Source organism: Carlito syrichta, unplaced genomic scaffold (assembly GCF_000164805.1).
Source record: "Carlito syrichta isolate Samal-C Ts95f unplaced genomic scaffold, Tarsius_syrichta-2.0.1 Scaffold316270, whole genome shotgun sequence".
NCBI classification, from domain to species: Eukaryota; Metazoa; Chordata; class Mammalia; order Primates; family Tarsiidae; genus Carlito; species Carlito syrichta.
Window position 1 is genome coordinate 335782 of NW_007260366.1, and position 12244 is coordinate 348025.

Here is a 12244-nt window from a genome sequence, read left to right on the forward strand (position 1 = left end):
TGATTTTTGATTTATTGTAGAGATGAGATCTCGCCAAGTTGCCCAGGTGGGTCTCGAACCCGCGGGCTCAGGCCATCCACTCACCTCAGCCTTCCAAAGAGCGGGATTACAGGCTGAGCCACCGAGCCCGGCGCCAATCCTTTTCTTACAGTATTATGATAATTGTTCAAAGTTCGCTTATGAGTGATAATTCTATGTAATACTCAGTTCTTTGTTTCTGTGATAGATCACTCAGTATTATAGATTCTAAGTCCATCCCAGTTGCTTTGATGTTCACACTTGTGTCCTTCTTTATGGCTGTGTAATATTCCATCGTGTATATGTACCACATTTTTTTTTTATCCAGTCCTTTTTGGATGGGCAGCATGGTTGGTTCCATGTTTTTGTTATTATGTTTTTTTTGTTTTTTTTTTTTTTGAGTTGGAGTCTCACTCTGCCACCCAAACTGGACTGCAGTGGCCGCTCCCGGCCACCGCAGCCTCGACCTGCTGGGCTCCGGCGATCCTTCCGCCTCAGCCTTCCGAGTAGCTGGAATTACAGGCATGTGCTACCACGCCTGGCTGATTTTTTGAGTTATTGTAGAGATGAGGTCTCGCTGCCCAGGTGGGTCTCGAACCCGCGGGCTCAGGCTATCCACTCACCTCAGCCTCACAAAGGCGCAGGATTACAGGCTGAGCCACCGAGCCTGGCTTTTTGTTATTATGAATAATACTGCAGTAAACATGCATGTGCAGGTATCTTTCTCATAGAATGATTTGAGTACCTCCAGGTATACTCCCAGTAGGGGGACTCTGGGGTCATATGGAAGGTCAATTTTTAGATCTTTTAGGAATTGCCAAACTCTTTTCCATAGAGATTGTGTTAATATACACTCCCACCAAGAGTGTAGAAGTGTTCCCTTTTCCCTACATCTACTCCAGCATCTGTTGTTTTTAATCAAGAAGGGGTGCTGGTTTTTATCAAAGGCTTTTTCCATGTCTGATGATATAATCATGTGTTTTTTGTTTTTATATCTGTTGATGTATTTAATTACATTTATGGTCTTGTGAATGCTGAACCAGCCCTGCATCCCAGGGATGAAGCCTACTTGGTCATGGTGGATGACTTTTGAGATGTGTTGTTGGATCCAGTTTGAAAGGATCTTGTTGAGAATTTTAGCATCTCACATTCATCAAGGATATTGGCCTGTAGTTGTCTTTCTTTTTTGGATCTTTACCTGGCTTGGGTATCAATGTGATGTTAACTTCATAAAATGATTTTGGGAGAGTTCCGTCTTTCTCAATTGCCTGGAATACTTTCAATAGGATTGGCATCAGTTCCTCCTTGTATGTTTTGTTGAATTCTGCCGGAAAGCCATCTGTTCCAGTGCTTTTTTGTAGGTATTTTTCTTATGACATAGTCAAATTTCCTGGATTGTTATTGGTCTATTTAGGGTCTTGATTTCTTCTTGTTTCAACCTGGAGAGGTTGTATGATGTCAGAAAGTTCTCTATTTCATTTAGGTTTTCAAGTTTGTTTCCATACAAGTGTACCTAGTAGTCTCTGATAATCTTTTGTATTTCTTTGTGGGTCAGTTGTGACTTGATCTTTTGCATTTCTGATAGTGTTTAGAACAGGCTTTTCTCTCTTTTTCTTGGTCAGTCTAGCTAGCGGTTCGTCAATCTTGTTTATCCTATCAAAGAACCAGCTTTTGTTTTGTTAATTTTTTATATTATATTTTTGTCTTGCTTGTCCTGAATTTGGGCCTTTATTTTAGTGATCTAGATTCACCTACTGAAGTTAGGGTTTTAATGGTGTTACTTTTCCAGCTATCTTAGGTGATTTCTTAGGCTGTTAACTTGTGGTCTTTCCATTTTCTTCATGTGTGTTCATAGAGATATTAATTCCCCTCTTAGTACTGTTTTCATGGCATTCCAAGGGTTTTAGAAAGATGTTTCTTCATTTTAATTTGTTTCCAGGTATCTTTTAATCTCTGTTTTGATTTCCATGTTGACCCAGGAGTTGTTTTAGCATCTTGTTATTTTAGTGTACATGTCTTTGTGGGTTTGGGGGGAACTTTGTTGGAGTTGATATTTATTTTTATTCCACTGTGGTCTGAGAAGGTGCATGGCAGCATTTCAGCCTTATGGAATGTATTTATGCTTGATTTATGGCCAAGGATGTGGTTGGTCTTAGAGTACATTCCATTTGGTGATGAGTAGAATGTATATTTCATAGTTGTTGGGTGGCATGTCCTTTAGGTATTCAATTATATATCCATTTGGTCAAGCATCGTGTTGAGGTTTCTGAACTCCTTGCTGATTTTTTTGTCTTGATCTGTCTAGGGTTGTGAGTAGGGTATTTAAGTCCCCAGCTATGATAGTGTTAGAGTCAATATTTTTTTTACGTTTACCTAGAAACTGCTTTATGAAAGTTGGTGCTCCTATGTTGGGTGCATATATGTTTAGGATGGATATTTATTGTTGATGGATTGAACTTTTTATCATGATGTAGTGACCTTCCGTATCTTTATAAATTTTTGTTAGCTTAAAGAGTGTTTTGTCTGATATTAAGATCATGATTCTTGCTTTCCTTTGTGTTCCGCTCACCTGAAACTTTGTTTCCCATCTTCTTATTTTGAGTCTGTGAGTGTCCTTTCTGGTGAGATGAGTCTCTTGAGATATTATATTGTTGCCTCTTGATATTTTATCCATTTTGCCATTCTTTGTCTTTTTAGTGGTGCATTTAGTCCATTCACATTCAGGCTAATTATTAAGATGTGATAGTTTATCCCTGCCATGAGATTCTTAAAGAGTATCTTGTTGCTACTATTGTTTCTTTGTTGTCTTTCTTTTGATTTTGGGGTTGATTCATGTGTTTTTTCAATCTTTCCTGCATTCTTGTGAAGGGTAGTGCCATTCTTTTTTTTCCTTTCTTCTTTGTTTAATACTTTAAGTATTTCTTATAGAGCTGGGTTGGAGGCAGTGTAAAATCTTAGGAATTGAATGCCTGGGAAGGATTTTAATTCTCTACCACTAATGAAGCTTAGCTGCGTAGGTAATTTTTTATTGAAATTGTTTATCTTTGAGAACTTTAAAGATTGAGTTCCAAGCTCTCCTAACCTGAAGTGTTTCTGTAGATAAGTCTGCTGCTGTTCTAATTGGTCTTCCCAGGTAGGTAGTCTGATTTTTCTCTCTTGCTACCTTTAGGATTTTTTTAATACCTATTTTGTGTTAGATGAATTATAGTATGCATAGGAATTGGTCTTCTTATTTGTTGTCTTGTAGGGGTTCTCTGAGTCTCTTGTGTTTGAATGGTTGCATCACTGGGGAAGTTTTCTTGGATGATTTCATGGAATATTTGTCCCAGGTTGGTGTCTGTCTCTCTGTCTGCCTCAGGGATTCCAATTCATCTTAGGTTCAGTCTCTTGAAATAATTGCTCATCTCTTGAAGGTTTTGTTCTGTCTTCTTAATCTTCTTTTCTATGTTTTTAACAGTTTGGGTTAGTTCCATATTTTGGTCCTCAAGCTTTGAAATTCTTTCTTTTGCTTGGTTAATGCTTTCCATGCTTATCAGTTTGTTATTTATTTAATTCACTGTATTATTTATTGCTGTTATCTCAGTTGTCAACTCCTTCATTCTTTCCTCTTGTCTCTTCTCATTTCTATTTATTCTATTAATATCTTAATATCTAGGTTTGTGGTTTGAGTCCAGTCATTCTGGGGGCTCTTCATTGTTTGCATTGTGAAGTCTGTATTCTCAGTGGTTGGCTTCCCAGGGGTCTGTGTGAGACCCATATTCTTCCTTTGGTTTTTCTTCATTTGTGTAGATTTTCCTCCCCCTTTTTTTAACCCTTTAATTCTGTTGTTTAGGGATGGGGTAGTTCTGTTTTCTCAATCTCCTATTCTTCCTTAAGTGGATCCTCTGACTTTGTTCAGTTCTGAAGCTGGACTGTGAGTGGAGGTCTGTACTTTTTGTAGTTGTGAGATTTAATTGAGGGGGGAGCTGTGTTCGGAAACTATCTGCAGATCCCAGTATCCGCTGACAGGTCTGTGGGCCCCCTTGAACCCACTTCTCACCCCCTTACAATCTGTCCATACAGTGGGGGGCTATAGCAACATGAGTTAAGAGTAAGGAAAAGAATGGAAAAAGGAAGGAGGAGGATGTGAGTAAGGTTGAGAGCTAGAAGAAGAAAAGAGAAAACAGACTGGCGTATCCACTAACAAATGAAAAGAGACACAAACAGAAAAGATAAAAAAATATGAAAACATATAGACAATCATACAAACACACTAAGTGCCAAAAACCCCCCATTGATGTTCTCTCCCTTAAAAATACCCATACACAAACAGGAAGTCAAAAAAATAGCATTAAAATAACAGAAACAAAGCACATATGAAAATGGAATCAAAAATGGAAAAGGAAGAGAAAAAACTAAAACAAAAAACAAACATAAAAAAAAGCAAAAAAACCCAAAAAAACAAAGAAACTCACAAACAAACCCCCAAAAAGCAAAACCCCATCTGAGGTTGTTCCTGTAACTTCAACTTCCTTTCAGCTCTGATCTCCAGCTCCTCCCCTCCGCTCTCAGCGCAGGCTGATAGGGTTGTTCTCAGCATGGGTCGGATGCCCCAGGACTACTGTGGGAGGAGGGTGGATCAGGTCTGGACTCACCCAGCTTGCTGCCGCCGCTGTCACATCTCCCAGCACGATGGGATCCTAGTGTCTGTACCTGTGCCAGCATGGGGGAGGGGCATCTGTCTTTCTGAGTTTGACCAGGAGATAACCTCTAGGTGGTGTGGAGCTGGGCGGGGCAGTGCAGGTCTTTGCCTGGTCCAGGATGGAGAAAATGGCTCCAACAGCAGGGCTCCTTCCGGCTTTCCGCTGCCCTCTCCGCAGATCCTGGGGACCTCACCACTCTGCCGTCACACGTGATGCCATCGCTCGGTGGTGAGGATCAGCTGCTTCTGCCGCCGCTTCTCGGGAGAGCCCCGAGAACAGCAGACAACCCTGTGGGCTGGGGCTGGGGCTCCACTCTCAGGGCGGTGGGGAGCTGCAGTCACCCCTGGAGGAGGACCCTGGTGCGTGAGCCCGAGTCTCCCCTCAGACATACTTGCACACACCCACCGGCACGCACCCATTCACACGGAGAGTCTCTGGGGACACTCGCTTCTGTGGAAACTCTCGCAGTCTGATCTGTTCCGTCGCCGTCTTGCTGGAAATCGGATCAGATAGTATTATCTTGAGAATCTTTGGTTGACTTCTTTTGCTCTCCTTTACGTACGTACGTTTTATGTAGAGCAGTCGTTCTCAAATTATGATTGTGAATCTCTGCAGATCCTTGAGATCTTTCAGTAGAGGCCATGAGGTCAAGTCTTTTCATAATACTAGACATCATGTGTCTTTGTGTGTGTGTTGATATTTGCACTGGACAAAAGCAGTTGGGGTAAAATTGCCTGTTGCTTAGCACAGACCAAGGCAGTGGTGTCCAAGTGTCAGTCATTTTTTTTCTTCCTTGCCATCAACTAATAGTAAAAAAAAGAAGATGATGATACCAGTTTTACTTAAAAATATTCTTAGCCGGGCTTGGTGGCTCAGCCTGTAATCCCGCACCTTTGGGAGGCTGAGGTGAGTGGATTGCCTGAGCCCGTGGGTTCGAGACCTGCCTGGGCAGGCAAGACCTCATCTCTACAATAAATCAAAAAATCAGCCGGGCATGGTAGCGCATGCCTGTAATTCCGGCTACTTGGAAGGCTGAGGCTGAAGGATCGCCGGAGCCCAGCAGGTCGAGGCTGTGGTGGCTGGGAGTGGCCACTGCACTCCAGTCTGGGCAACAGAGTAAGACTCCAACTCAAAAAAAAAAAAATTCTTGATAAAATTGTAAATACTGTTAATTTTATTAAATATTGGCCTTTGAGTATGTGTCTTTTAAAATTTTCTATATGATGATGAGATGATAAGTATGCATAAAGTGCCTGTTGTGCATACGGAGCAAAGATGCTGGTCTCAAGGAAAGTAAAGCGGTTAAACTAGTAGTTGAGTTAGTCATTTTTTTTTTTTTGTGGAAGACAGTTTTTACTTGAAAGAATGACTGACAGATTATAGTTATTTAGAGTATTTGGCAGCCATTTTTTCCTGTTTTTTGTTTTCTTTCTTTCTTTTTTTCTTTTACTTTATTACAAAGATGTGGGTTACAAGTCAGGATTCTGTACATGAGTGGTTTACAAACAGGTGAAGTTGGAACCTCTACCTGGACCTCACTTCACCTGGTTTAGGATCCAGTACCCTTCGTGTGGTTACTTGCCCCTCTCTCTTTCCCACCCCTGGCAACATCCCTCTACTGCTATTTCCTTTCTTCTAGTACTGTGATAAATGTTCACGACGCACTTATAAGTGAGAATATGTGGTTCTCTGTTTCTGTATAGATCACTGAGTATGATGGATACTACATCCCTCCAAGTTGCTGAGAAGTCCATAATTTCATCCTTCTTTATGGCTGTGTAATACTCCGTTGTATATATGTACTACATTTTCTTTATCCAGTCTACTTTTGATGAACAGCAGGGTTGGTTCTATGTTTTTGCTATTGTGAATAGAGCAGCAATGGACATGCATATGCAGATGCCTTTTTTATAGAATAATTTGTGTTCCTCCAGGTATATTCCTTTGTTGGGGGGGGTTGCTGCGTCATATGGAATGTCAATTTCTAGTTCTTTTCAAAATCCCCCCACTCTTTTCCATAGAGGTTGAACTAGTTTGCACTTTCAACAACAGTGTAGAAGCAGTCCCTTTTCTCTGCACCCACTCCAGCGTCTGTTGTTTTTTTATTGATGATAGCTATCCTTACTGGTGTTAGGTGGTTTCTCAATGTCGTTTCTCAGTGTGGTTTTTGGTTTGCATTTCTCTGATGATTAGTGAAGCTGAGCATTTTTTCATGTATCTGTTGGCTGTTTATATGTCTCCTTTCGAAAAATATCTATTCATGTTTTTTCCCACTTTTTAATGGAGTGGGTTTTTGTCCTTTTGGCACATTTGAGTGCCTTATAAGTCCTGGATATAGATCTTTGTCAGATATACAGTTGACAAATATTTTTTCCCATTCTGTGGGCTGTCGCCCTGCTCTCTTGATGGTTTCTTTTGCTTTGCAGAAGCTTTTTAGTTTGCTGTAGTCCCACTTGACTGTCTTATCTTTTATGGCATAAACTTTTGGGATTTTGATCAGGAATTTGATTAGAATTGCTACATAATTTAGTGATCCAGTATTTTTCAAATGACCAGTACATGACGTTACAAAATTTCACAAGGGTGAAAGATCCATTCAAAATGCAAGATAGGCAAATGGATTTTAATATAACAGTGTGAAAAGTTCATTGATAAATCAGGTTTCAAATTCCACGTTGTAAAATTTTGGTTCCTTTCCCATACATATCTTTGTGAAGTGACGCTTTCTTTATACCCCTTGTAACAGATTAGCAGAGGTAGAAGCAGAGACAAAGATCTGCAGATGTCTTCTATAAAGTCATTAAGGAGATTTGTAAAATTGTAAAATAATGTTACTCTTCTGACTACAATGTTTTTGCTTGGAAAATATCGAGTTATTTCTTTTTAAACTTAGGTGCTATTTATGTTAACATTTATTGGGTGAATTTATTATTGCCATTTAAACAAATTAATTTTTTTTAGGTTTCTCAATTTTAATTACTAATATGGTAAACATCAGTACTATAATCTACATAAAAAAAGCTCTGGAGTCCTCAGTGCTTATTAAGAGCATGAAGGCCTGAGACCAACATGTTGAATTTCTGGTGTAGAGTTTTATGATGAACTGATGGACTAGTGCCCTTTTGGTAAACATGTGCGTTATGAATTGTCTACATAAGGAAAACTGGGAGCTAAGATTGTTTTGCCATGCATCCTCAACAAAACTGTTGGGGCAAAAATATGTCAAACCCTTGGACTGCTCTCTATATGGTTTCATTGTCTTTCACCAAACTATTTAAATATGTTTCCTCATATTTTTTGCAGTTGAGGCTAGAAGGCTTCTCTTCTCTGTCACCTATGCAAATTGCAGACATTTAAAACGTGACTCAAATAACCAAAAATGTATGCTCATACGATACATCACTTTTAACTGTCTTTAACTCACAAAAATATATCAATTGGTGTGTCAATACTCAACAAAAAGATGATGTAGTCAATACCTGTTTATACACTAGTTTATTATCTATTTTGAAGATCAACCAAAAGTAGCTTTAAACTTTAGCTAGTCGTTGTCTTGCCAACAAACTAGACTTTTACTAATCAACTAGAGTGTGCCTCAGTAAAAAGACATTGAATAAAATAATATGCAAACCAAAATATAAAATAAAAATATAATTCACAGTTCAACAGATATTTGTATAATTAGAATTAACTGAATTTCACCAACATGTGCATTAATTCTAATTTTATGGAAAACTTGATAGGAAATTTAATACAATTTTTAAATAAGCCCAATAGATATTTTTAAATGGGCATAATATTTGATATCTGCCATAGGAAGGAGAAATCCCCTTGTTAGGAATTGGTAACTGGATTCATCTAAGTCTTTGTTATGTTGCCTCATTGCTACCATTAATTATAGTAGACTTTCCTTTGTTTTTTAGCACACCAAAATTATAAAGCTGAGTATTTTTTTTTAGGTCGAAAGTTATATACTTTTTCTCCTTTCCTTTCTTTTAGGATTTAATAAGAAGGCAGCAACTGACGCACATGAAAATGGAGACCTGGGAACTTCGAGTGAAGCTCCACTAGATGACAGTGCTTCAAAATTAGATGATCTGCACAGTCTGTATCACAAAAAATCTTATTGAATTGACTGTCTCTCTAGACACAATGATTAATCAGACTGTTCTGAATTTGAGGCACTAGGGAAGATGGTGACGAAGACTATAGGACAAGGGAGGCTGTTGGCTGCCTAAATGAAAGGCAGGTACCTCAGGGCTTCATGTGAACAATTCTGAATGCATAAAACCCCGTTTTCTGTGGTATACTGTTAGCGATCGCATGTAAAGCAATTTCATTTTCTTGAAACTGTAAGCACCAAAGCATGTGTTTTTCAAAGGGACATCACAGACTTTTAAGTGCCACATGGAACACCACTGTTTCATTTGGCTCCTCTTCCATTTAGTAGAATGACAGTGCTGACTGGAATTTCATAAAATATAGTATTCAAATGCAGAGAGTAAGTGGATTCATATTGCATATTCCAGAATGTTAACTGTGGTATTTCAGAGAACAGAACTTGACTAAATGAATTGCCAAAGTGTAGGCTTGACTTAATTTTTTTCTAACTGAAAGAATGTTTTTAGACTTAAAAAAATTTTTTATTGTGCATCTGAATCCATTACTAGTGATTGAGTTTGCCTTTCAGCTTTATTCAGTGCATACAAAATAGTTTTATTTAAACAATCATTTATCAATCAGTGCTGTGCTAGAAATAGTTTCTGAAAATTTACTATACATTTTACTTTTTTGGTTGCTAAATGCAGATGAGTATAAAATATCTGTTCTCCATGATGTTGATCTGTGTGCATTGCATTGGAGCATTTACTCATTAATGTTTAGCTCAGATGTTTTCTTTCTGGGATCCACAAAGACAGTTCCATATATTTTGAGTTGTTCATAAAGTTTATCTTGCTATAATAGTCCTGGCACCTAAAGGTACATTTTTCTGGTAGTTAAACTCACATTTATTATTAAGTCATGCAATACAGTGCATTCAAACAGCAACTTTCTCTCTGAGTAGCTGATTTGCCCAAATCTTATGAAAAGCCGGGGGCAAAGGTGGGCAAGATGAGGTGAACACATTTGATACAGTAATTGTTCTGATTGGGTTTTCATGTCAGTGTATGTTTGACTAAAGAATTTTTTATTTGTAAACTCTATGACTTCGCGTTTTCTTGTCTCAGAATGAAGCATGGAATACCTCCTCTCTTATTATTTACTGTTCAGCAGGCTGTTGTTTCTGCTGGGCAAAGTCAACACATTGCATTTAAAGAGGTGATAGTTTTGCTAAGATCACTGTTTTAAAGGATATACATTTAAGGGACCATTAAGTGGGAGAAAGCCTATGAGGCTTTTAATATATTATCAGTATCTTAATTTCTAGTATTCAGATGTTATGTGATAAAACACATTTTTTTGTCTTTCCTAGACGCACTATATATTTGTTCAAAGGTAAATCTATAAAATGTATATACTTTATTTTGTGATTTTGCTGTTTATAAATTTAATGTTTTAGCTGTTCGCTTGTGGTTTGTTTTGGGTGAGTTTGATCATCTGTATATCACCATGTTGATTTGTAATAGAAGTACACTCCATAGTGTAGTTGTTACTGATATTAAAATACTTTATAGCATAACATTGCCTCCAAGTAAAAGCTAGTATTTAATTGTACAAATGAATGAGCAAGTTATATGTTATTGTTTGCTCTTGACAGGATAAGCCTCTTAAAAGTAAAAAATTGTTTTTTCATATGCATTTTCCTATGCCAAACACATACCCCCATGCATGACATGAAATCTGCAAACTGAATTTTAGCCATTGTATTTATTTAGTTTAAAAAAATCCACTTATAGCAGATCTTTCTGAAAACTTTCTGCTGTGACATGAAATCATGCTATTCTTAAAACAGAACCTGGGATGGAATGACCATCATTCATTTTTTTCAGAGAATAACCTTTCTCTACCATTACTTTAGGAAATGTAAGCTGTAACCCTTTGCTTTTAGAGAACTACCTAATAATTGTATAAAGAATTTTTTCGAACCTTGAATTGGAATTTTTGTGAGGTTGCCGTGTAATTTGAAGGATTATGTGAGATAGTTATGATATAAATTCCTTTCAAGGGTTAATAAACAAAATGAAAAGTTTTCTGAGTAGTTTAAAATTCCACAGGTCAGTGTTCTTTTCATTCCTGCTTCACCGTGGTTTGCAAGCCTAAGCACTGTTGCTCACATACTACTGTGAGCTTCCTGTTGGATATTAGTAACTAGGTAAGAGTTCATTTTAGAATGAATACATGATCTTGGAGATGAACTAAAAATTACAGACTTTTCTAAAGGACTGAATGAGAACCTGTTTTAATATTTTCACATTTATAGGAAGAAAACACGTATATAACACTGAAGCTTCTAAGACAAAACCAAACTGATTAGAGGGAAACTATTACGAAGCCATTATAATGAAAAAGGGAAAGAAAGAGAAAAATACACACATGCATACACAAACAGAATAGCTGAGAAGAGCTTTTAAGTAGAACCTGAGGATTATGTGTGTGTGAGTATAGATATTTACACTTAACCTCTAAAATTCTCCTCTGCAGTACATTATCTCTGTTATGAATATGATGAAAAATCAGCACTTGAGTTATGGGACTATTGAAATAGATTTAAAAAAGATGAAATTTTGTCTGTCTTGGTGATTATAACTGAATAGTTATAAAAGTTAGTACAGGTTGTCCATGGTGCTGTTTTGTTTTTTTCCCTACCACAGTGGACTTATTTTGTTTTCATGCTTAGAAACAAAAAACTGTAGTATTGATTCGTATGTAAACTACACATTTTTGACATCTTTATTAGGTAATCCACTATTCCACCTCTTTAGTCTTCCATTTATGGTCAGCCTCAAATCTATTCTATAGCATTTATGACAAATGTATTATATCTAGTTGAGTTTAATATTTTTTTATTAGTCTGTAAATAAAGATGGCATCTTCTACATTAAAGTTATATTGATCTCATTTTTTAAAAAAATAAACATTTTTTGTTTCTTTCACATTAGTTTATTATTTATTTCTAGTATCGTCTATTATTTGTACCAGCATGTGTCATAAAGCCCATGCAAAGGACTTGTCTTAGTTTTGTGTTACAAATATTGACAGTCAATGATATCTATAAATAGAACTCTGATAAAAATTAGAAAATCAATCCTATTAGATGCTATTTCAGAGGATATTGTTGCAAAACATTTTAACATCTAAGAATATATAGTGTAGAATTTTCCAAATTATATGTAAAATAATTTTAGATAACACTTGTAAATTAATATAAATCGTGTTTCAGAAAGTGACTTGAATTATGAACATTTAGAAATACTTCTTGTCATTGACTAACCTTGATTTAGTGCTAATACATATCTGTTTCCTGAGTGTTGATTTAAGCTCTCAGTTCACCAAGTAATTTGAAAAAAAGTCTTCCCCAGAATTCATCCTCATAAAATATTGTT

General features: G+C 37.1%; 1 protein-coding gene across 1 annotated transcript in view; it reads left to right on the forward strand.

The window, feature by feature from the left end:
* The window catches only part of LOC103276602 (Golgi-associated PDZ and coiled-coil motif-containing protein), a 69748-nt gene extending 58004 nt beyond the window's left edge, over positions 1 to 11744 (forward strand). Inside the window, exon 11 of the mRNA XM_021706974.1 lies at positions 8700 to 11744. Coding sequence (XP_021562649.1) covers positions 8700 to 8830 — 131 coding nt within the window. The 3' untranslated portion in view covers positions 8831 to 11744. The remainder of the gene's footprint in view (positions 1 to 8699) is intronic.
* The last annotated feature ends 500 nt before the right edge of the window (positions 11745 to 12244 follow it).